At 37.2% G+C, this 27440-nt stretch overlaps 1 protein-coding gene across 11 annotated transcripts in view; it reads right to left on the minus strand.

Moving 5' to 3' along the window:
- Window positions 1-27440, minus strand: part of DMD (dystrophin) — a 1937833-nt gene that overhangs the window by 1141072 nt on the left and 769321 nt on the right. For all 11 annotated transcript variants that reach the window (XM_073357918.2, XM_073357898.2, XM_073357881.2 and 8 more), the window contains exons 30-32: window positions 24307-24468; window positions 6447-6557; window positions 2338-2511 (exon numbers count right to left, since the gene is read on the minus strand). In XM_073357918.2, coding sequence (XP_073214019.2) covers window positions 2338-2511; window positions 6447-6557; window positions 24307-24468 — 447 coding nt within the window. The remainder of the gene's footprint in view (window positions 1-2337; window positions 2512-6446; window positions 6558-24306; window positions 24469-27440) is intronic.

The raw sequence follows: 27440 nt of genomic DNA on the forward strand, positions 1-27440 counted from the left end.
TTCTAGTTATGCATAAATCACATACAGATAATGCAAAAGCATTTACAAGACTGTTAGAGCTTTATTTATTAATCAGAATTCAAAATTATATGTCCATGTCTACATTTGACTTATTCATCTAGAATGTTCTGCTATTGTTGGTTTTAACGTCCCACCGGTGGCAGCCATGGTGGAAGTGCTGAGTCAAGAAGCCAGTGGCCACCAGAATTTGTAACATCATAAGACAAAGGTCTGCTCTCAGCTGGTTTAGACAATACAGCACTTAATAGCAGCTGCCCTACTCACGTCCTCAACCACCCACAATCTAAAAGCCTAATTTGAGCAGAAATCTGACAGTTCCCCATACACTAAATTCTTCGACTGATACAGCACAGATTTCCCCTTCCATTTAATTATGTTTAATATTGCTTTTAATGGTCTAAAAAGCTAAGAGATTTACTGCCTTTTAAAGAAAAAATATATTATATACCTCCATCTATCTTTTCTAATTGTTTCAAATGACTAAGCAGCAAGTGTGGACAAAACAAACATTTATTTAAGTAATGACATGCAATCAGTGTGCATAGACCATGCTTTCCCCTTACCTTTTAAAAGAATGAGGATTAAAAAAGGGATAGCTCTACCTGTCTGCCCAAACCCTGATTCCCTGGATACAACAACAACATCTATATACATATAACAGGGTTGCCAAATAACCTGGTATCCAAAATAACTGATCTAATATTTGGCACCCACAGAAATTATTTTGGATAAACCTTATCCAAACAAACATCCTTAACTTTTTTCTGTTTAAATATGTAATTTAACTTTGTTTCCTTCATTGCATTTAAAATTGAATTCTGTTATGGCACTAGAAATTTATTACACTGAACTGGGAAAGAGACACTCCTCTGAACTATAGAATATCAATAAACATAAAAAAGTGAAGAATTTAAATGGCAAGGTTCTTGAAGTTTATTGTTGAGGTTCTTTTAGCTTCATTATATGCTCTCACAATTTGTTGTGATGTGCTGAAATAACTTATTTCATATACCTTGACAGAGCTTTTAAAAAAGAATCTAGACTGTATTTCTTTTCTTGATGATTGAGCTTGTGTTAAGTATTTTTGTGGGGTTTTTTTATTATTACCAGTGCCTCTTGTGATATTATAGTGAAACAAATTCCATTAAGTGTAGTCCAATAAGTCCAATAAGTGTAGACAGTTCAGGTAAAGATATGATGCTTTTTCTATTGCAGACCTGATAAGAGAAACTCAGCACATCTTCTCTATAGTTTAATCTGAAGTTCATTAACAACTTGATTCTCAAAAACATATTAATATAATTTTACATATATATAAAATGGGGATATATATCTATATCCCCATTCTTTCCCAAGGATCCTCATGTGACTTGCAAGATAAACACATACTTCATCACTGAAATGCAGCCAACTTTGTATACAGGGCACAGCAAGGAAGATAGCTGTTGTGCAGCTCATGCTGATCCACCAGCAGAGGTAAAAATTATAAGCAAGGACATTAGGACAAAACAATATGAGGTTTTCTAGTGTATCGCAACTGTAAGTACTCTTCTGCTAAAAAGTTAGTTGCTGAATCGAGGCATTGTAAACCCAGAATTTATAACTTCCATTTCATTCTTATGATAGTGTGCCTACCTGATCTGCTGTGGTGTCTCATAAGCATTTTAGTTTAGATGCCTTATGGGACTAAATTTCCCATGATGCACCGTGGCCCTCCCCTTTGTTAAACCATCATGGTTCATCAACAGAATCCCATGACTGTAGTGCATCACAGGAGATGTAGCATGGCCAGAGAGGCCACCCTATAAATTTCCCACAGAATGGAAAGTTTGATTTTCAACCAGCTCCAGTAGCCAGTTTCAACATTTCAACCATATAATCAGTTTCCCTTGATTGTTTGTAGAGTTTGAAACACATTTAAAAGTATAGGGAAAATGTCATTTTAAAACTGCAAAAAGTGGCAGAGTGACTCAGGCACATGTGTAGCATCTAAGACAACTTAAAATTGATGAGTCCTTGATTTGCAAGAAAGAGAGAAGTAGGAAATAAACATATGGGGTGGGATTTTCAAACATTCTTAAAATACATAAGATCACAAATTTCCCTAAATTTCAATGGGATCAATGCTCCTAAATCTCTTAGGCATTTTTGAAAATCTCACCTATATATATATATATATATATATATATATATATATATATATATAAATCCATATATATATATATATATATATATAAATCCCAACGAGAAATACTTGACATGTGAAAAGACAGGAAATTATTTGAAAAAAAAAATCACTGGACTGGACATACATACCATGCAATGATCCAACTGTGACTGCACTACCTCCTGCTCTACACTCTTCATCTCCAACTTGGGCACCTGCAATTTTACTTCATCTAAAATTCTTTTACATTCCTGTAGACGCTGCTCAAAATTGGCTGGCTTCTGGAACAAGCGGAACTTCATGGAGACGTCTTGAATTTTTTTCTGAAAAGTCAATATGGGTCAGTGGTAAAAATAGGAGGAAAAAATGGAGTCATTCTCAGAATGGGTTACCTATCAGTATGTTTTCTCATGATTTCTTGCACCTCAAAACATTTGATTCTTTAACTAGACCTCTGCTGACACCAGTCTTGGTTTTTATACACAGAAGAAAATCCTTCCCTTCTCACTTGCACCTGCAAAGGGCAACTAGATGCAACAGAACTGGCGATATTCTGTTGCATGGGAAAGAAGGGAATGGGTAGAAGGTGCCTGTGTAAGGATCTATACTATCAGTGCAGAGCCGATGGTGAAAGCTCAATGTTTACTAGCATGCAGGGGGATTGGGATTGGTTCCAGTATCCATTTTCCCTGCAAAGGGAGATCACACTATACATAAGACACCAGAAATGCAGCTCACTTCCATGATATATTTTTATAGGGATTGGGAGATTATCCTTCCTCTACTCACTGTAAAGAAGCCCTGCATGAAGCTTGTGCACTGTTCATAGGCTTGGCACAGGCTCTGGGATTTGATTCTCATATAATCAGAGATTTTAAAGGTAGAAGGGACCATTGTGATCATCCAGCTTGACGACCTGAATCTACCAGTTAACTGCACTAATGGTAATCATTAGTGACCTCGGCTTTCTTAGAATCAGTGACCAAGAGGTCATCTGCACCAATATATTTTCCACAGTATGCATCCAATGAAGTGAGCTGTAGCTCACGAAAGCTTAAGTTCAAATAAATTGGTTCATCTCTAAGGTGCCACAAGTCCTCCTTTTCTTTTTGCGGATACAGACTAAAACGGCTGCTACTCTGAAACCAATATATATGAATTGCATAAAAGCTAGTAAAGTCTCCATTGTACCAATTTACATTTCCTCTTTATTGTTGTTCTCACCCAACGAAGTACTCATGTACTCCATCACATTTTGCCCTTTTGGGAAGGGAGGGAGGGGAAGATGGGTTATTAAGCCATGTATTACGCTGATTTTTGTCTAAGAGGGTCTAACACTTGGGTACCCTAAAATGTAACTGGCTGTCACTTACATATAAGTAACCTTGACAGTAAAGTGTTTTATACAGACTGCAACTGTGGAGTTTCAGGCAAGGAAAGGACACAATCCTTTTGGTCAATAATTCAGTGTAATGTTTATACTTTTAGATTCTCTGGTTATTATATTTTAATAATTCTGAAGTATTATTAATAATTTGTATTCTTCATTCACCTGCAAGGAAAGGGAGTCAACTGAGCATTTTCCTTCTTCTAGAGCAAGATGTGTTAAGTAACAAAAGATCATAAGGTTATTATAAGGAGGAGGGAGAAAAATTGTTCTCCTTAATCTCTGAGGATAAAACAAGAAGCAATGGGCTAAAATTGCAGCAGGGACAGTTTAGATTGGACATTAGGAAAAACTTCTTGTCAGGATCGTTAACCACTGGAATAAATTGCCTAGGAAGGTTGTAGAATCTCCATCATTGGAGATTTTTAAAAGAGCAGGTTCGACAAACACCTATCAGGGATGATCTAGATAATACTTAGTTGTGCCATGAGTGCAGGGGACTGGACCAGATGATCTCTCAAGGTCCCTCCCAGTCCTATGATTCTACAATAAGCAAAATAACCCTCCTCCTCCCCCGCAAATAGAAATGTTTCCTTTTGTCCACTGTATGACTGCTTTGAGCAAATCATCTACTTCTGAATTCCCAACAATATCACTTTATGATAAAGGACATGGGACTGGTTTTCAATTCCTCAAAATATTTCTAACCTACTAGGAGTAAATGGTTCATTAGTTACCATGACAAAATAAGAATATTGTTTTAGCTAAACCTGCTTTCCCCCCTCCTTCTCTCAGGCTCAGAACATCGCTCCCAAGATATGTTAATACAAAAAGAGAGATAAGTTTGGCAAAGGAGTAGCAGTTCCATCACTTTAAGCACAATTATATCTTTTTTACAGCTACTTTCTGCCTAGATATTTCAATGAATATCATCACCATATTGAGTAGGTAATGCATATAAGGAATTTTTCTTAGAGCAAAAAATAAATGTGTACAGTATTTATCTATAAATGTCTCTGCTCTTGCACTGTCTTAAAACTGGAGTAGCAAAGTGAAAAATCAGGCAACTTTTTAGTTTAAGTATAATGTGTTTAGTTTTCAGTAAAACTGTGATAGTGATTAATTTTATGTACACACAAAAAAACCTTTAAAATTTGTAAATTAACCAATTTTGGTTCAGATCTAAGTAACTGCATGTTATCTAAATGAGTCAATTCAGATTGACAAAACTCATAGTAATGTGCATGATCATTTAGAGGCCTTTTGAGGAACTCTCTCAGGACAAAAGGGTGTTAAGGAATCAACTCTATCACACGTAGGAAAAGAAATTAATGGCATATGTATCAAACAACTCCAAAAACATTAAGGCCTAAAAATCTCAGTAACCGGATCATCTCTCCATCTGTTCATCTCCTCCTGTGAATAAGACCTGTTTTAGGGAGGATATTCTTCTCCCAATACACACACATCTCCATAAAGGTTAGCGTTTCCCTAACTTGCCCAGTATGCCCAGAAGTGTTCACCAGTTGTGTTGCTGAATGTACAAGGATCTGTGTACGGATCCTTTTGAACCCAGCATTTAATTGATGGAATGCTGGCAGTATCAGAGTTGCCATGGAGACCAGCAGGGAGAGAGTTAACAGGAGATATGTATGTAGGTACATATATTCATCAAGGAATGAATAGATCCCATAAGGAAGAGGAGATATTAAATAGCATAAAATGTGTTTTTCAAAATAAATAACTATTAACATTTTATTACTTGGCTTTTCTATGTCCCTCAGCAATTACACACAAGCATTAATCAATTCATCCTCTCAGCAAGTCTGTGAGCTAAGGAAGTATTATCATTCCCATTTTAGAGACTGGGAAATTGAGGCATGCATATTAAAGACGACTTTGGAAGAGCTGGGGAAAAAACAGATAACCTTGCTCATTGTCTTGTGCCTTAACCACAAGATGAAACTCTTGCTCTCTGCTGTTAAATCATGGTGTTTTGCTTACCGTACCATGAAAGATGAGATGATCAGTGATGTATTTTAACATGAGTATCAATGTATTTATTTCACAGCACCATGGAAGTTTAGTATTCATGCCAAAAGTTGAATAGACTGAAGAGGATTATTGGGCCAGGAATGTTTCAAAGACCATTTGGGAGGGCACAAAACAGAAAATGGAATTTTCTTGCTCCTAAATGTAATTAAGCCAGCCCTCATATCAGACGTGTCTCCCTTTGTTTATTAAGTGAGTTGGAATAACATGTTAGTTATCACTTTTAATCAGCAATCAATTGCTCAGGCTGGACTTTAGTACTCCACTTACATCTGGCAAGTGCTTAAAATACGGGAACTGTAAATGAGGGTACATATCCTGCAAATAGTTCTCCAAAAATATTCACAGTACACAGAAGACTTATTAAAATCATACTTTTGTCCCTAAAATGGAGTCCCATAGACTTGCCAACTGGTCTATTTTTAATACAAATATCTTAATATATCTCAAATGATGATATACCCAACAGATCTTGCATGGTGTTACTTTTTATGCTATTATTACACTCAAAAGATCTACTCCACAATAGGTCTACTGATTTGATTAAAAATTTGATATGTGCAGCATTAGATATGTGATAATTTTTGACCATTTTGGCCATACATTGTGGAAGGCAGAAATAAAAAAAAATAAAATATAGCGGGAGATTTGTCATCAAATTATGTGATTTGTTAAGCAGACTACTGCTACATAGTAGCTCAAAGTTTCAAGGAACAACTGAACCACCACATATACATAAATATAAATCATCAAGAATATTTCAACATAGAAACACAGTGTTGTGTATAGGAAGGATCAGAGGAAATGGAGGTTACATACCTGTGCAACATCAATTTGGGAGAAAACTCTTTTGGCAGCATCCTTACCCTGGCTTTGTTTTTTCATTTCTTCCAAACTAATCTCATGGCTTGTCAAATCGGATTGTATTTTCTGTTGGAAAACAAATTTAGTAATCAGATGTGTTTGAAACAGAACTGTATCCTGCTAGAATCAGAGTATCTAATTCCTGGCATATATTAAAGAGACATTAAGCGATAATAAAACTCTGGAAGAAATAATTTAAAGGAGAATTATTTGTATACTGCCTTATAATTCATTTTATTTTACTTTTCTTGTGTGCAAACTCAATAATACCTTCTCCTTCTGCTTAAATGTAAAACCAAATTCTCAGTTTGTGACAATGATGACAATCCGTTGCTAAGGACATTACAATTACATTGCAGATGCTGAATATAGATTTCCTTCTCAAGAGAAACAGATGGATTACAATTGTTTGCCTTTGGAAAAAAATCTAAAGTAATTATGGAAAAGAAATATACATAAACAGGTAAAGGAGTTTACTTGGATACTTTTTTTTCTTGTTTGACCTGTTGTGTTAATAGCTTTTTAGGAGATTTCTGATATGAAATATAAATGTCTTGATCAAAGTATCTGATATTTACAGTAAATGACATCATCTTACACTGGTATGTTTTCCCGATATCTATAAATGTTATTTAACTTGTGGTTTAGGACTCACTGACCAAAACTTGTATTCACTGTCCGCTAGCAAGGGGAAAATGTACAACAGGAGGCTGATGACAAAAGACATTCATGCATTCATCTCAGCTATTTTTTAGTGAATATTTGTATCTGTCATTTTCAGCAAGAACCAGCAGGTGATCAAATTACTACAATGCAAATTTCAGCCCTTGTCATCTCATCATAAATCAGTCTGATAAAAAGACACCAATTGATTTAAGCAATGCTGACCAATGCTGTAACATGCAAAACAATTCATATAATGCATATTGATATAACCCAATTTAGACCATTTCAAAACAAATTATATGGAAATTGTTAGAAAATTAATATCTGCTAGTAGCAGATACTTAACAATTACCGCTGAGAATAGGAACTCCGAAATAACTATTAGCTTTTTTCTCATCAAGAAGACTATTTGAAACCTTTATTGCTAAATGGAAAAAAAAATTACTGTAACTTTCATCTATGCCCTGTATTAGTTACACAAAAATCTCACAAAACCACTACAGCCTACCTATATGTAGATGCATTTCTAAAGTACAACTATCTCTTAATACAAAAAAACTGTATTTCAAGAAAATAAATAAGAACCTCAACTTTATATTGCCAAACAAATTAGGACCAAGCTTTTTCATTTAGTTCAAATGTGAACAAATTTTACAACTGCAAAATAATTTTTTTTTAAAATCACATCTTCATTTGTATGTTGCTTACAAAGCTATATATACTATATGCTGCATGTGTGTGTGATCAACATGGGCATAAAGACTTTTTTATAACCGTGTGTAGCGTATAATAAAACAATAAGAGCTAAGAATCTTGGAGTAGTTGGGCACCCTCATGTCCTGCTGTACCATACATACACTAGAATACATTTTTAAAGAAACAGGTGTACAGAAATTTGTAAAACCCCATTAGCAATGTTAACCCCTTTATGTTTCTGAGGTTTTATTTATATATTTTTTTATTTATAGAGCTAGTCAGTATTATTTATAGAGCTCATCAGAAATTTTCCGATGGAAAATTCGGTCAGGAAATAATGGTTTCTTTAAAGTGAAATGTTTAGCCGAAACAAGTTGACTTAGAAAAAAATTACTTTAGAAAAAAAATCAGAATAGAGAGTCAAATATTCCATTTTGAACCTTTTCAGAATGGAACGTTTGATTTGCCATTTCAAAATGATTTTTTGTTTCAATATTTAAATATTTGACATTATATAATAAAATTTCAAAATGTCAAAATCAGAACAAAACTTTTCCATTTTATAAAATACTTTGATCAATTCCCCCCTTCTCACCCCCAAATTTCATTTCACGGGAGATTTCCTATTAAGGAACAGAAAAAAATTCAAAATCACATAGTTTCCAAGGAAACGGAAAATCCAGTTTCTATCAGTTCCAATTACTTAATTCTGAGCTCAAGTATATTAATGCATAAAAATTGACATGCAAAAAATTACAAAGGACTGTGACTCTGTGCTTTGTTCTGATATAGCACAGGGAGGCAAAGGAGAGGGACAAGGACCAAGAACTACATGAGGCCTTTCCATGAGGCCTTAGCACCCTCTGCCACTTATAGGGCAGGTATGGATGTTGGATCATATTAAAGAAGTTCTGTATTAAAATCACAAATGAGTTTGATTCCCCATAGTTTAAATTCCAGGGTATTACTAATTAAGAGGTCTCTCGGTTTTTGGTACTGTTTCTCTCCCTCTATGTGTGAAACTTGCAAGCTGCTAATTGCGTTAGTACATTCTAAGACAGAGTCTGTTCTCAAAGTAATTCACACAGAGAGAGAGTCAAAGCAATACTCTGTAACAACAGAAACAGCACCAGAGTCTCCCCGCCCTTTTGTTGTATTAACAATTGTGATTAAAATAGAGATAGAGGATGTATGTGGATGGATGCTTGGTGTGAATAATAACTGAATGATCAGGGAGGTGCCAGCCTAAGAATGCAGTGTCCATCAGCTGAAGAAGGCATCAAGTGGAAATAACCAGAGGACCCCCAGAGGGCAGACTGGAATCCACCCAACAGCCTCAAGAATGGGAGAACCAAAGAACATGATAACATCTGGCAGCACGGAGTCGTCAGGAATGTGATATCTGCTGATTGATTCAGCAACAGCATGATGAAGCAATTCACATAGACTAGCAAAGGAAGAAACTCCTATAAAAATGGACTCTAGAAAGTGAGAACTTTGGAGTCTGATTCTGCAAACCAACTTCCAGAAACATCAGATGAGCATCTGACAAGGCCCTGCTCCCTCCTCATGTCCACGCCACCTGGCCAGTGGCTTGGCATGAGCAACTCTAAGGCTGGTAACTCTTGATAACAACCTTGCAGAACCTGTGTGTGTGTGCGTGTGCATGGATGAATGTGTGAATAAATATGAGATAGAATGGAATGTTATAGCTATAACTAACTGCTTACTATGATTCTTTCTGTAGTCACAATAAATGTGGTATTTTGCCTTTTTTTCCCTTTAATAAGATCCTGCTAGTTTTTATTTTATTGGTATAACATGGAGAGAGGCAGTGCTGGCCGAGACAGATACGGGAGAGGTCATTCAATCAGAACCCCTGTTCTTGTAATGTATTGGAGACCATTTTTTTATTTCAGAAAGGAGAGAAAGCTACAAGGGGAGAGGCTGTTCTAGATTTGATTTTGAGAAATAGGGAGGAACTATTTGAGAATATGAAAGTGGAAGGCAACTTGGGTGAAAGTGATCATGAAATGATAGAGTTCAAGATTCTAAGGAATAGTAGGAGGGAAAGCAGCACAATAAAGATGATGACTTTCAAGAAGGCAGACTTTAGCAAACTCAGGGAATTGGTAGGTAAGATCCCATGGGAAGCAAATCTACAAGGAAAAACAGTTCAAGAGTGCTGGCTATTTTTCAAGAAAACATTATTAGGGGAACAAGAATAAACTATTGGGTAGGAAAGAAAGGAAGTATGGCAAGAAAACCCCCATTCTTAACCAGGAGATCTTCAGTGATCTGAAACTCAAAAGAGTCCTACAAAAAGTGGAAACTAGGTCAAATGACAAAGGATGAATATAAACAAACAACAAAAGCATGTAGGGATAAAATTAGAAAGGCCAATGTACAAAATGAGATCAAACTAGCGAGAGACATAAAGAGTAACAAGAAAACATTCTACAAATACATTAGAAACAAGAGGAAGACCAAGGACATGGTTGGCCATTACTCCATGAGGTGGGGAAAATAGTAGCGGAAAATGTTTAAATGGAAATGGCAGTTTTCACCAAAAAGATTAGTAGTGTTTGGACATCTAACATAGTGAACGCCAGTGGAAATGAGACAGGATCTGAGACTAAAATAGGGAAAGAACAAGTTAAAAATTACTTAGACAAGTAAGATGCCTTTAAGTTGCCAGGGTGAGAAGCAATACATCATAGAATACTCAAGGAGTTGACTTAGGCAATATCTGAGCCATTTCCGATTATCTTTGAAAAGTCATGGAAGACAGGAGAGATTCCAGAGGCCTGGAAAAGGGCAAATATAGCACCAATCTATAAAGTGAATAAGGACAACCTGGGGAATTAGAGACCAGTCAGCTTAATTTCAGTACCTGGAAAGATAATGGAGCAAATAATTAAGCAATCAATTTGCAAACACTTAGAAGATAATAAGGGGATAAATAAAATTCATCATGGATTTTTCAAGAACATATAGTGTGAAACTAACTTAATAGCTTTCTTTGACAAGGTAACAAGCCTTGTGGATGGTGCGGGGGGAGTGGTAGATGTGGTATATCTTGACTTTAGTAAGGCTTTTGATATTGTCTCACCTGACCTTCTCATAAACAAACTAGGGAAATAAAACCTAGATGGAACTACTATAAGGTAGTGCCTAACTGGTTGGAAAACCATTCCCAGAGAGTATTATCAGTGGTTCATAATCAAGCTGGAAGGGCATATCGAATGGGGTCCCTCAGGGATTAGTTCTGGGTCCTGTTCTGTTCAATATCTTCATCAATGATTTAGATAATGGCAGAGAGAGTACACTTACAAAGTTAATGTACAGTACCAAGCTGGGACGAGTTGCAAGTGCTTTGGAGGATAGGATGATATTTCAAAATGATCTGGGCGAACTGGAGAAATGGTCTGAAGTAAATAGGATGAAATTCAATAAGGACAAATGCAAAGTATTTCACTTAGGAAGGAACAATCAGTTGCACACACAAAAAATGGGAAATGACTGTCTAAGATAGAGTACTGCAGAAAGGGATCTGGGGATCATAGCAGATCACAAGCTAAATATGAGTCAACAGTGTAACCAGGGCTGTCCCTAGCTATTTTGGTGCCCTATGCAACTCCTCCACTCCAAGATGTTGACCTTGATATATCTGGAGCAATGGAACAACTGGACAAAGCAAAGTCATACCTACAGTCTTACCAGTCAGATGAGGGATTTCAAAACATTCTGAAGAGTGCACAGAGTTGGCAGAGGAACTTCACACTGAACCTATTTTCCCACCCATTCAAGAATAGAAGAGTCACCAAAGAAGAAAACATTTTGATTACGAGGCATGGGATAATCCCATAAGAGACCCCACACAACAATTCAAAGTTGAATTCTTTAACCAGGTGCTAGATTGTTCAATACGATCAGTTGAAGAACATTTCATGCAGCTCAAGGAACACAGCAGTATATTTGGGATATTGTATGATATTCCAAAACTCCTCACTATTCCTGAAGATGACCTACACCAGCAATGCAGGGCACTAGAGACAGTGTTGACACATGATGATATGCATGATATTGATGCGAGTGATTTAGGTGATGAACTGAAAGCCCTTTCAAGATACATTTCAGCAGGATCAACTCCAAAGGCTGTTTTGGAATATATGTGCGCAAATAAGATGACCACCCTCTTTCCAAATGCTTTTGTTGTGCATACTTCTAACACTTCCTGTAACAGTTGCCAGTGGAGAACGCAGCTTCTCCAAGCTGAAGTTAATAAAAACACACCTATGCTCCACAATGAGACAGGAGAGGCTGATCGGCCTTGCAACCATCTCAATAGAGCATAAGCTGGCCGAGACTGTGGACCTTCAGGAGGAAGCAGTTCAAATCTGTGCAACCAAGAAGGCACAGAAAGCATCACTTCGATTATTCAAACAGATAAAAATGCCAGTGATTACTATGCAGACAAGAAAACTTTCAAACGCCTGAACAGCAAAAATAATTTAAGTGTTACTTAAAATTTTTGAACAAGGCATTTTAAGTTGTTAGTCTCCTTTACTGGGGTAGGTAGCAGAGCAGTATCATGAGAGGAGTAAAACAGGAAGAAGGCAGAATTGAGACCTTTCAAAGTTTTGGCCCAAGTGAGGAGGTATGGGGGTGTTATCTGAGCTCCCCGTCTCAGGTGCCAAAATGTTGCATTTAAAAATTAGAAGCCTGATTCTGAAAATCTATTATCATAAAAAAGAAAGGAATTATCATGCTAGAATGTAAGGCTATTTAAAAAAAATGAACAGGTACCAGGAATAAATTGCTATGCAGGAGAACAAACTATAATACCCAGTAGTTGCCAATAACTGAAAACTAGGCAACCAGCCACAGACTTCTCCAGCAGACGCAGTGGTGGTTTTGAGAAGGAGAGGCCAATGTGGCTTTCTTTCAACCACTCTTCTCCATTAACAGTTCCAACAGAGAGTCCAATTGTGGGCTGCTGTATAACCATGCAATTTTCTGAACAGATTCAATCAGGACATGCCAGAGAAAAGAGACTATACAACTCTATGGGCTCTGACACTGATGTTAGACTAATATGGTAAGATATTAATGAGACATGATGTAGGAGTAATCATGCACTTTTGTTATACCTTGGTTTTGTATGCAGTAATTGAATATAAATGCTAATGTATTAGATTAATTGCAAACGTAGTGAGCCTTTTGCATAATTTGAGCTCTCTTACCAAAATTACCAATGAGAATACAGAGTTGTAGATTTAACTGTGACTATTATTATTTTTAAGAGCCTGGTGTACTCCACAAATAAACAATACATGCACAAGTGCACAGGTGGCAGAAGAAGGTGTTTCTGCATGCTAGTGTAATATTTACTTTTTTATATAATTATGTGCATCTTCTTGAATTGCAGCACGTAGCGTGCCAAAATTTCCTGGTGTTTGGGGTTTTCTGATGTTAAAGGCTTGTAATTACCACTCATTATGCATAAGTCATTAGGCTTTCAAGGATGGTGCTCGCTTTATCTTCCAGTTTACTTATTTCAAAGTAACAGTTTAGATTTAAATATTTAGCCATTCAATATAATAGTACTGATCATGTGTACTGATCAGTTGCTACTTATCTAGATGCCCTATGTAGACATGTGCTACTTAATAATAGAGCACTGTAAGTACTTAGGGTACTTCTCAAATGTAATATCCATGAAATTCCCTTTTTAAATTGAATGGAAGGCAGGAAGGGAACCAGAAAGAGAGAGAAAGACAGAGAGACATAAAAGGAGAGCCTCTCAGAGAGTGTGACTGGTAGCAAAACAATACTCTTTACTGTGACACCCACGAAGGAACACGCTAATCATGACACCTATTTATTATTCTGCGATGGTATATATCACTATGGTAGAGCTGGAGATAATTTTATTTGAAAAATGTAGTAATTACCGAACAGAATAGCTAACAATGTCTGTTCTCTACAGCAGAATGCAAATTAATTTGTAATTATTGTTGGACCTACTATAAGGTTATCTTCAGGAACATATTCAATAAACCCAATATAATTAAACCCAAACACATATTCTTATATGGATGCATAAAGTTAGGGGCTTAGAACTGCATGTAAGTGCTTAAATAACCATTGTAGGTACCCAAGTGCTTATTAGCTGACTAAAGACACATCAAGACTCTTAATTTTAAGAGCCCATTGTTTAAAATGTGGATCATGGAATTCAGAATCACAAAACTAATTGGTTAACATCTGGATCTCATCTGAAAGGGAATGTCATTTGTTTTCCTAGTCCTTGAAGTTTTACAAGAATTACATCTACAACATACGTATATGTTAATTTCAAATTTGACCAACTGTGGAAATGCTCCTTCCTCTCTTCCCACACAATCTAAATCTCCTCTAAAGAGGTGAGTTGTGGGGTTCCTAGGATCACGATAAACAGGAGAGCTCATTCAATTCTCAGGACCATCCTTTCCTTCATCTGGGTATGCCCATCAGATCAGTGGCGGATTAATGATTTTGCCGTCCCTAGGCCCAGAAATAATTGCTGCCCCCCTCCCCCCGCAGCTCACTTCCGCTCTGACTCCACCTCCTCCCCTGAGTGCGCCGCTGGGTCCTGCTTCTCCCCGCTCCCTGCCAGTGCTTGTGCGTGAAACAGCTTCGTGAAGGAGGAGGAAAGGGGGACACGGCTTGCTCAGAAGAGGAGGCGGAGCTAGGACGGGGATTTGGGGAAGGGGACAAATAGGGGCAGGGAGGGGGCGGGGAAGGGGTGGAGTTGGGGCAGGGCCGGGGGAAGAGGGCATGAACCGACACCGGGGGAAGCTGTCTCTGGCTGCTATTATAAATTTGCCGCCCCTGCAAATTTGTCAGCCTAGGGGCTAATACGCCGCTGCATCAGAGAATGGAGAAAATCTGGTACAAGTCATTATACTATTGCAGAGTCTTAGGGACACTTTCTAGTCCCCCCGCACTGCAAAAGATGGGGTTGGAAATTTTTAGACTACATTGCCATTTGCTTTTTTCCACTTTCAGGTCTTTGCTCTATTAGCCAGGGAAAAACCAATAACTTGAGACTAAGTTCCCTGTAAAAATTCTTCTGTAGACAACTGACAGCAAACAGCTTGGGAATAACTTCCTTTGTTAGGACAACATGTTCAGCAAGTCCTCTATTATTGCTCCCAAGGATGTGATTGCCATATATGGTAATGGGGCTGGGCAGAGTCTCAGATTCAATCTGCTCCTGGGAAAAGAACATTTACTGAACACCTAATTTAGTATTTCTAAACCACTAGGCACAGAGGTATTTATTAGTAGAAGGAAATAATAATTTTTGTGGGTCCAGAATAGAGGAAACATTTCTGAGCCAATGTGAGTTTGGCAGGCAACAGCTAACATCTTTACAAATTACTTTGCTTTACAACTTGAAAAAAAACTCCATTGGTGCATGAAGTGTATATGTAAACAGGTTTTTTAAAAAAACAGTGATTTAAATAGATCTTGAACGGTTGTACCTTTAGTTAACAGATGATAGTTCAATGTATAACCACTAGACCACAACACTGCAGCTTTGAGTCAACGGGAACATTCCACACTACTACTTTATTTGCAAACATCCTATACGCTAGGTGTAAACTATAAAACCAGGATCAAAAATATAATTACGAAGAGTATGAAAATAGTTTCGATACAATATTTCATTCATCATAGGTGCACTTGTGCATTTGCTGTATGTGAAAGATATGACAATTTCTGCAATATTCTTAAAAAATCTCATTGGAAAGTTCATGTATTATTGTGGGACGGGACTGTATGTAATCTCTCTAAGAGGGAGATGTAATATGAGCCCTGGATTTTCAAAGGACTATACTGAGATTGTGCCAGAAGAGAATGGACTGTTTGTGACAAGAAGTGTGAAGAAGATGCTTTGGGGAATAGCTACGGAGAGGTTAATGCAAATGCCTGACCTCCGTTTAACCTATGTTAAACCCAACCTTTTGAAGCTATACACTGAAGAGAAGGTGATTATGTGCAGATTATCTGTTCTCAGAGGTTGGAGATCAAAGACCTAACCTATATAAAGGAACAGGCTGATCTGTTCAGTCATGATTCTGGTTCTGAATCTGAGACAGTTATGAACTTGTAACCACTGGGAAAAACAGTTGTGGGTTTTGGAGGACTGACAACTATCAGAGCCAGGGCTGGATTTGGGGTTACCTCTGGTAAGCTTTTTAGCATTTGTGTAGATTCTTTTATTATTTTGAACAGTTTTGGGGGTTTTTTTGTAATGCCTTAATTTTAAGAATAAACATGTTTGCTTAGAAAGGGCTGTGTGGTAACACCTAAATACAGACAATTGCATTATTCATAGCCTCTGGAGAGAAAGCAAATTGCAGAAGTTGACCTTTTAGACAGTCTGGCTTGCTGGGAATATCACAGTGTAAATCAGGGAGCTGTGCAGCCTTAGCATGCAGTCAGGAGGAAAATAGCCACAGGTCTCTGTCCAAGAGAAGTGATGACTTGAGGAGCTGGGAGTCGAGAGTGAGTGCCCTTGGTTGAAAAAAGGAGGAAATACAGGTGCAGTTACCCTGAAAGGTGGTAACTCTAAATTTAGATTTAAAAAAAAATCCTCATGGTTTAAGATCTATTAAAGCATGTGGAAAAGTTATTTATTTTTAACCAGACCCCAGAATTCCCATTCTGCAGGACAAGCTGAAATTTTTATTTTTTTCCCTGTTCCAAATCAGAAAATATCAAAATTTTGATATTTCTTGTGAAACTAAATTTCAAAATTATATGTTAGAAAAACGGACAAGACCCTTCCTTTTGGCTTTATCTAAAGTTTTCATTTCAAATGTATTGACTAGACACAGGTTATAGTGCATTCCATAATAATTTATAATAGAATATAAAAGTCTAAACATTTTGACCATTAAATTATAACATGACATAATATAACAGTCAAAATGTTTTGACTATATTATTTTAAAATGAGCATTTAATAATTATTTTGAATATGTATTATAAAATGAAAAAAATAATTGTGATTGGTATTCTAATTTGTTATTAGTTATTTGTATTCTAACTGGTAGTTGGTAATTAATATTTATATGGGTAATAGGTTTGGTAACTAGAACTTTGTTTGCTCACTGGTAATTGATATGCCAACTGGTTATTTGTAATTGGTATCCTAATTGGCAACTCGGTTGGTAATTTCCCACTCTAATTCGTATAATGAAAATAATATAAATTAAAGTAAAATAAAAATATAAAATAAATATAATACAAAGCAATATAAAATAAAATAATATAAATGAAAAAAATGACACCTCATGTCATAATGTAATGTTGGGGAACTGGACAGTGGCAAGCTGGCCAGGTAGCCAGTCAGTGACAGGGGCAGCAGAGAAGCTAGCCTGCTTGGTTTCTGTTTAAAGTTTTGACAGAATTGACACCCCCCCTCACCCCCCCCTTATGTTTTGATTCTGTCAAATCAACATTTTTGATGAAAAACTGTTCCATCACAGCTCTAATAAAAACAGATAGCAAGTAAGAAAGGCTAGCAGGCATCTTTCACAGTTTAAATGGATTCCTCCTTCCCAAACAGCAATATATGATGGGATTGATTGAAGTTACTTACACCTTTTCATAGTAGCTGGCGTGTTAAGTATTTTAGTTCTGAGCCCTGTTTAATCATACTCTCTATACTTTCTAGTGTCTTTTCACTGGACTTCAGCATTAGTCAGTAGACAACATAGCTAATTTCAAACTTGCAGTCACATCTATAAATCCAAGTGAGAGTGAGATTCAGGAAAAGGTACTCCTCAAGGACTACTCAAACATGAATGAATCAAGGCAGGTTGTGCCTGCCTTGGCTTGACAGCTTCTATACTAAACCCTAAGCTAAACATTTTCCTCCACAGATTGATCTAACAGCAGATTATACTCTATGCTTATAATTTATATAGAAGTGGAAATTTATGTAAATTACAAATAAAAAATGGAAATGCAACATAGCGCATTTTCTACCCTTCTGCTTTTTGGGGGGGCCAGTCCGACGATGACACAAACTCCCACAGGAACTAAGGACCACCACTAATTCACTGTCTTTCACTTCAAGTGCAAGGTGCACGGCTTCGAATGTGCTTTCTCTAACACAAACACATAGCAACATGTGTTTTAAAAAAAAAACCCAAATAAAACCGTATCAAAACAAAACACTACCTGCACACAGACCTATTCCTCTGTGAAGCTGACAGAAAGAACAAACCACACATGACTGATGTCAGTCACATCGCTTAATACACTACTGTAAGGCATACAGATACTATGGTGTGTGACGGGGCAAGGCTATAGTAAAGTAGTGAGGAACAGGTATGTTAGCCCCAGGATAAACAAATCCCTGGTACCATAGTAACCAAATGGCAGTTGCTCCAGGTTAATCAAGATGCCTGGGGCCAATTAAGATCCTTCTGGAAAGCAGTGGAGATAGCTAGGTTAATTGGGACACCTGAAGCCAATCAAGGGCTGGCTGGAACGAGTTAAAAGCTTCCCAGTAGGTTGTGTGTGTCAGGAGCTGTAGGAGGAGCTAAGCTGTACAAATCCATATCAGGTGCAAGGAAGGAGGCCTTGAGGTAACAGTGAAGGAAATATTGAGTGAGGGCTGCTGTGGGGAAGTGGCCCAGGGAATTGTATATGTCCTATTTCCAAAAAGTCAGCTACCATAGCTGCTACTATTAGGGTCCCTGGGCTGGAGCCCAGAGTAGAGGGCGGGCCTAGGCTCTTCTCCCAGTCTCAGTGATTAATTGGAGGGGGAGGGGGGAGAGAGGAGGGGAGACAACAGACACTGTGTGAGGGAGGGTTGCTTCTCTTCATCCCCCTTGCTGGCTTATAATGAAAATGGCTCAGTAAGCTGTGACCCTTGCCTCTAGAGAGAGAAGGGCTATGTGGAGGGTCACAGTGAGCCTCTGAGGCTAGCGAAATCCGCCAGGAAATGCAGGACACATGGAGACAAGGGCAGAGCTTTGTCACAGGTGATAAGGACAATATAAGAATCTATATAGAACAACAGAATTCTGAGCAGAAATTCAAATTACTCAGATAAAGTCTGAGTTTGGATTTCAGAATGATGTTTAGATCAGCTGCTCCCTTTTGAGTACTAATGTTCCATAGAGAACTCAATAAAATAAGTCTCCATGTTTTGAACATGAAAAAAGTATTAATGTCTTTAACATTATCAGCTGCATACACCATTGTGAATTCTTTATCCTAAGTCACTGACTCTGTAGTCAACGATGTGTAGCATGTTGTGTTCCTCATTAAGTGAGATGTCATATAACTCAACAACTTTGGCTATTAAGGCATCACATTAGCATTGCTCCAGTACAAGGCACAAGGGTATTTTAACAACATATGAATAACCACTCTCACTTAAGATGTAATCAGAAGTTTAATGCATACCAACATACAAGTATGATTACTTAAATATTACTCTTTCAGAATGTGAAGGGGCAATAGTAGAAAAGCAATATATGATATTTATTGCCTCTCTTTCATTTACTAAGTAATTTTATGTAGATCATTTGTCCTTAGCACTGCATTTTAGACAAGTGCACAGCAGAAAAAACAGACAAAAGCCTATTCTAAGATATTTGCAATGTTTAGCTGAGCCCAGGAAGATGCTTCTTTCACACACCATAAAAAGCCATGCTGCTTCTTGAACTAAACAGAATGTGTACTATGAAAAAAGCTAAGCATTTATACAATGCCATATCTTTAATTATCTGGAAAATTCTTTTAAAATTCTTTTAAACCAAACCTAAAATTTTAGCATTAAAAAACATGCAACCAGTTAGTTAAAACACACAGACTTCAGTGGAACTATGAGCACAAACTTATGCAATAATGTAAGTCTTTGGAGGACTGGGGCCTACACTAGGAGGACTGGAGCCTACACTAATAATTGGACTTTAACAAGAAAAGTTCAAAGTAACATCATAAACTGAGGAATAAAAAAAAATGCTATAAGTGTTATGGAACTGGTTTATATAATAAAAAAATGCCAACTGGAAAAAAACCTAGAAATTAGTTTGCAGCACATAACTATTTTTTTTAAATTTCTTTCACAGTAAGTAGACTGTTTATTACAGAATGAGTAATTTAAGTAGCACACAAATTTTATATTTGCAATAGATTTTTTTTTCTTTTTGTAATAGCACAACTTTAAAAACTCCATGTACTTCAAATAAAAAATATAATGAAAGAGTGTTTGTAAAAATAAAGGGTGAGAAAATTTCCATAGTAATGATTTTAATAATTGCACAACCTTTGTATATTCATGTAGATTAAAAAGAGGTCATTGTGGAATAGTGAGGTCAAGCATACACAGATATGACTTCTCCTTTATGAATATATTTTTTTAAGATTTGTCTTATTTTATTCTCTTTCAACACATGGTTTTATCACTTTGCTTTACAGGCATCTGAACCCATTAATTTCTTTGAATGGCAGTGGTTAGGCTACTGTGTTTGAATACATTATCTTCAGTGGCAGGTGGAGAGAGACAGGCAGCAAGTAGTCTGTTACCCGGCAATAGTTCTGTAGCATTAAATTCTCAGTGCCACATGGTGGAGTAAGAAGCACATGGAATATGTATTCAAAAGGTGATCCAAAGCAGGGCTAAAATAGCGCATATTTAACACTGAAAACTCCCCTTTTCTTTTGCCATCTCTCTACATGTATCAAAGTAATCACTTTAGTTTAACAAGAGGAGCTGCATTTCACTTCATTTCCTCTCAATTTCAGCCCTGGATTTGACATCTTTCTGATTAAAATTCCTTCTATTCTTCTAGGAGTGCAACATACTTTACTGAAGAATTTATTTTATAGTCTCTGGGTTTGATTAACCATCACAAATGAATTATCCCCTTCCCTGGAAAAAGAATGGCATTCACTCTAAAGGTGAGGTCTCATAGAATCATAGAATATCAGGGTTGGAAGGGACCTCAGGAGGTCATCTAGTCCAACCCCCTGCTCAAAGCAGGATCAATCCCCAATTAAATCATCCCAGCCAGGGCTTTGTCAAGCCTGACCTTAAAAACTTCTAAGGAAGGAGATTCTACCACCTCCCTAGGTAATGCATTCCAGTGTTTCACCACCCTCCTAGTGAAAAAGTTTTTCCTAATATCCAACCTACACCTCCCCCACTGCAACTTGAGACCATTACTCCTTGTCCTGTCCTCTTCTACCACTGAGAATAGTCTAGAACCATCCTCTCTGGAACCACCTCTCAGGTAGTTGAAAGCAGCTATCAAATCCCCCCTCATTCTTCTCTTCTGCAGGCTAAACAATCCCAGCTCCCTCAGCCTCTCCTCATAACTCATGTGTTCCAGTCCCCTAATCATTTTTGTTGCCCTTCGCTGGACTCTCTCCAATTTATCCACATCCTTCTTGTAGTGTGGGGCCCAAAACTGGACACAGTACTCCAGATGAGGCCTCACCAATGTCGAATAGAGGGGGACGATCACGTCCCTCGGTCTGCTCGCTATGCCCCTACTTATACATCCCAAAATGCCATTGGCCTTCTTGGCAACAAGAGCACACTGCTGACTCATATCCAGCTTCTCGTCCACTGTCACCCCTAGGTCCTTTTCCGCAGAACTGCTGCCTAGCCATTCAGTCCCTAGTCTGTAGCTGTGCATTGGGTTCTTCCGTCCTAAGTGCAGGACCCTGCACTTATCCTTATTGAACCTCATCAGATTTCTTTTGGCCCAATCCTCCAATTTGTCTAGGTCCCATCATCTGGAGTACTGTGTCCTGTTTTGAGCCCCACACTACAAGAAGGATATGGAAAAATTGGAAAGAGTCCAGCGGAGGGCAACAAAAATGATTAGGGGACTGGAAGACATGACTTATGAGGAGAGGCTGAGGGAGCTGGGATTGTTTAGCCTGCAGAAGAGAAGAACGAGGAGGGATTTGATAGCTGCTTTCAACTACCTGAAAGGGGGTTCCAAAGAGGATGGATCTAGACTGTTCTCAGTGGTAGCAGATGACAGAATGAGAAGTAATGGTCTCAAGTTGCAGTGGGGGAGGTTTAGGTTGGATATTAGGAAAAACTTTTTCACTAGTAGGGTGGTGAAACACTGGAATGCGTTACCTAGGGAGGTCGTGGAATCTCCTTCCTTAGAAGTTTTTAAGGTCAGGCTTGACAAAGCCCTGGCTGGGATGATTTAGTTGGGGATTGATCCTGCTTTGAGCAGGGGGTTGGACTAGATGACCTCCTGAGATCCCTTCCAACCCTGATATTCTATGATTCTATGAAAGGCAGGTAGCAGGACAGCCACTACTTTGACATGGGAGTTCTATCATGAAGAAAAAGCTCTGATCTCTTTGTGGGAGGTGTGCCAGCAGATACTCCTCAGTAGATGAGCCAGTATCTTAGCCCTGCCACTGGTGGAATGAATCAGGATAATTTACCCATTTAAAATGCATTGTACATTTTCAGGAACTTCAGACTGAGCTTCAGAGAACAGTAATATTTGAGCTTAATCTGTTCTGATGAGAACTTGGTTTCCACAAAAGACTTTACCTGAATCTTAAAATAAAATTGTGAAGGGAAAAGATTCAACAAATTCTGTGTTGTTTGATTTCACACCTATTACAATTAGGTGAATTCAACATCAGACAAGAGGCAATAAATCCATGTGCAACACAATTTTTTTGGAGAAAGAGAAATGAGTTTGCCCATGTATCCAAAAATATTCCAGCTTAAATTTTGGTTGGTTGAGTGTTACCCTGATTCAATGGTTAAAGTACTGAAATATTGCTTCTTATATAAAACCTGAATCACCATCAATACTACATCTGTGGATGTATCTGTGCCAGTTTGTAAAGGATGTATAAATCACAATTTATTTTGATCAGAGCATATTTTTGAAAAGGTCCATAAGCAGCAATATCAAGCGGACTGTACTGAATGTTTCCTAAACTGCTAATCTTTAGAGAGATAAATTTAGAAGATGAAAATCATACCAATGCTACCTTGACGGAGGCCGGTTTAAGCCCTGAGTTACCAAATAATACTCTCTGTTGATCAAAGTTTGAGGAGGAAGAACAAAAAAATTAAAGGGACAATGGGTAAATAGTTTAGGACTGAAATTTGATACATGAGGAGTAAATCATCTAAGCTGGACTCCACTCTTACACTGGTGTAAGATGGGAACAACTCAACTAGAGTCAGTAACTATAACAGTGTAAAATTAGGCTGAGGGCAGAATAAGGCCTGGTATGGTCTAAATATTTGGTTTTTGCTTTAAATTATAAATAATTTTTGATGGAATTTTTAACTTTTGAAATTATTTTTAATATAAAAGACACAGGACCGGATTTCCAGAGTTGTGGCGGAACTGCAAACTCCCTTTGACTTCAGTGGGAGCTCCGTACTTCTGAAATCAGGCCCACAATGTCTTTGGACCATTTTTGTCTATATCTGAGACCAACTCTTCAAGCTTCTACCTGCCAGACATCTGTATTTAGGAATCACTATTTCCAAAAGCAAATGCAGTTGGCAGTAGCCTTACAAATCCCTACAATCCATAGATACTTTTCCATATTATTTTCTCCTGATATTGTCTATACTTTTTATTTAATATCTAATTACCTGAAAAGCTATTGGATTTCCTATAGTACAACTTGAATACTTTGGTATTAGAAATAGCAAGCTTTATTTCAGCTTAATTTTTTTGTTTTGTTTTTAAACAAGACCATGGATAGATGTGACAGTGAAAATAGGTAAAAAGTACAAACTGGTGTCACATATGGTAAACGTGCTCTAGATTCAAAGCCTGAACAAATAAGTTGTAGGAGGGAAAGGAAAGGATGATTTTCTTTTAAACTTGCCTAAATTGAAGAACAAAAATGTAAGGATATTTATGTAAATCAAAGTAACAATTAACCACAGTACCTGTGATTAGATAATTCAATAGCAATCCATATGCCATCTAATTGGCTTTACAAATAAACCAACTAAAAGTAGGAAGAAGCAGATGAGTAAACTCTGGCATAAGAAAGTTTGGATTTTAAAGAGCCACATTTTGTTTTTCATTGCCATTTTAATGTTACTGTATAATCTTCCATGGCATTTAAGGTCCTTTAAATCATCTGGAGAGGCACAGGTAAAAAAGTTGAAAGTAAGATTTTATTGGTACATAAACAACCCCTTTAAGTAATACTTCTATCTAAAATTTACTTGTCCTTTCAAATGTAGTGTGTTATAAAAACCCGTTGCAAGTCCGTCTTTTTAATTTAGAGCATTGCAAAAATTCTAAACCTCTTATTTTAAAAAAAGAGAGACAGAAAGCCCATCACTCTTCAGTGATTCAGAAATCCATTGTGATCAACAAATCAGTTCAAGACTATTAACCCACATGTAACTTACTTGTGCTTCCTGAGGGACTTGTGCAGCATCAACTCTCTCTGCAATGTAGGTTGTTAATTGTCTGTCAATGAAGGCAAGAGACTCTTGGATCAAGCGAAGGGTTTTGTCAATTTCCTGGGCAGACTGGATACTCTGTTCAAGAACCTTTTGTCTTCTCACAGCCTAAAGACAACAGCAAATAAACAAACACATACATAATTCATTGAAAATTAGTCGCAATATTTTCTTCTCATAAACATAGGCTGCAGCATAAATTAGTACTCCTGACTTTTTCACAACCACCTTTTTGTAAGATAAATTTCGCCTCTTTTTGCCACCCATTCAGAAAAACTCTAAGGTTTGAAGGATCCCTAAAAGCCAAAGCTATAGTGAGGAGGAGACAGCAAAACTGTAAAATAAAACCATCCTCCCTGATGCAGTGTTCCACACTGGAGCCTGATGGGCCTCCTGATCTCATTATATAGTTCAAGAGATTTTGTTTACTCAGAATGGGGTTACTGTCATCACAATCCAAGATAATCCATTCCAGCAAGTGAGAGGAATAAAAGATCTCTGGAGAAGGAACTCTCACATCTGAAATATAAAGTTTCGTGGAGTAGGGACTGAATGCTAACTCTGAAAGGAGGATTGTATCCTTGTCTTCATTTTTAATGCCCTTCATGGTCTATCCTCATCCTATATAATCTCTTCTACTTGTAGAAATGTGGACCCCAGCTGGTTAATCATTCTCAAGTGTTTTGTAAGCATCAAGCCAAAACTGCATTTTAAGGAAATATTAAAGGGCAGTAAATGGCCCAGGGGAACTCCTTCCATGCATAAGAGGTAGCATGGGAGAAAGTACAATGGTGCTTGTCAAATTTTGAGAAAAGCACTCCTTCAAATCTTCCCCAACAACCCATTTATGCCATTATGCATTCAAAACACTTGATAAATCAGCTGGTAAGCTGTGACTGGTGCTTATTATACTGTTTGTAATTATCTCCCCATTACCTTGTGCTTCCCACTATCTGTTTGTTATATCCACTTGTAGTCTCCCATATTGAATTTAGATTAAAAAAAAGGAGGACTTGTGGCACCTTAGAGACTAACAAATTTATTTGAGCATAAGCTCACAATAGCTTATGCTCAAATAAATTTGTTAGTCTCTAAGGTGCCACAAGTCCTCCTTTTCTTTTTGCGGATACAGACTAACACAGCTGCTAATCTGAAACCTGAATTTAGATTGTAAACTCTTGAAGGCAAGGACCCCATCCCTTTGCTTTATATTTCTTCAGTGCCTAGTACAATGGGGCCTAATCTTTTCCATACCATGCTACAAAAAGAGACAAACAATGATACCAGTCTTTGTTTGGGATCATTAGCTTTTTTGTGTAGAAGTCCAGCCACATTGCTACCCATAATATAATAGTGACTAACTTTCCTTGTAAATTATGAATTAAAGGAGAAGTAAGACGGCGCTGGGGGTGGACTATCATGTTGTCTGGTCATGGGATGTGGGTATTCACACCAAATACAGATTTGTTTGCTGAGCAAGGGATAGTTGCATTTTATTCTGACTTCATAGCTACCTTCAGTTTTTAGGACCCAATGTCTTTTGTCAAAAAGGTTTGAAATATCTATCAGAGAATCAGCTAGTGTTTTGTGTGTCTGTGGTAATAATATATTCTAAGTGGAATGCTGGTCTTTTCAGGTCCTTACTTTCAGTCAGTCAGAGAGTTATTATTCTGAACACTCTCATTGGCTGATGTTAATAGTGAAAGGATAGAGTACCCTATCAGTATTTACTATTTTGGGTGTTTGTAAGATGCTTTGTACTATTTCTAAACAGCTTCTTAGATAACAGCCCTGTGGTTGCCAGTTTTAGGAATTTTCTGTGGAACAGAAAAGCTTTGCAGGTTGGATCCATGCTGTCAATGTTAATGGAAGCACCTGAGGTACTAAAGTAAGAGCAGATTACATTTTTTTATTAAAGCTAATGTTAAAAAAATACAGTAGGCAGGTTAAGAAAAGTATGTCTGTACATCTGGGTATAGTGCTTAGATAATCCACTTTACATCAGAAAATGAATTACTGAAGCAATGTTACTTCATAATGTACCACTAGACTTTGCTACTTTCATGACTTTTACTTTCATCTGCTTTGAGGTTTTAACTTTCTCTTATAGTCAATGTGAATATGGACATTTTCTGGAAAGAGACATCAAATTCTTAGAACCCTAATCTGTCTTTTATTAAAAAGGGTAAGTTCAGTTTTGAAAACTGTCAACATCTATCATTTATAAAAACAGTGACTGAAAATGAGGACCATAAAGTAATAGCTAGAAAAGCCAGCTGGCAGTGGTGTTCCCCCCGACATTGTGTGCTCACGTGTGCATAAGATTTCACTTCAGGTTTCAGATGCTAAAAGAATAGCCATCATCCAAATTTGTTATGTACTGTACTTAGATTATAAACATAGGGGGACAGAGGTGCTATACTGGATTGTATACAATGGGGTCCTGGGCCATGACTGAGGCTCCTTGGCACTATATTAGTATTATTACTGGGAGTAAATAAACTGCAGTGAAATTTATTAACTATAACAACTAGGACAATCTAAAAACATGATCTAGATTTTTCAAGGTGTGTGCATCAGTGAAAAATAAAACACTCAAAAACACTACTTTAAAAGGACACTCTCCAGGCTGGCAGTCCTAAAATAAAACCTGCATTACCATTCCCACACACTACTTCATCTCTCTAAATACCTTAAGAAGTTCCACCTTTCCTGAACTCAAATTCTACAGAATAACCAACCACTCCACATAAGATGAAAACAAAGTAAGCTGGTAAAGAAAGAGATTTCTATTTTAAAGTTAAAGTGGGAACAAGTTATATTAAAATATGCAAATGTCTCCTTTTAACAAATTATAGCAATATGTATTAGAATACAATAACTTAATTTAATAAATAATAGAACTACTTAGTTTATCCCCCAGCATAGAAGCTACGTTTCAGGACCAGGATGACAGATGTATTATACATGAAACGTTATTTATATGTTCCTTAAACCAAACTGCAGAAATAACATTGTGCAATATTTTCTAATTTTTTTTAATACTACATTGTTTCACCTCTGTCGGGACAGAAATGAGG

Source organism: Lepidochelys kempii, chromosome 1 (assembly GCF_965140285.1).
Source record: "Lepidochelys kempii isolate rLepKem1 chromosome 1, rLepKem1.hap1, whole genome shotgun sequence".
In the NCBI taxonomy this organism is placed as follows: Eukaryota; Metazoa; Chordata; order Testudines; family Cheloniidae; genus Lepidochelys; species Lepidochelys kempii.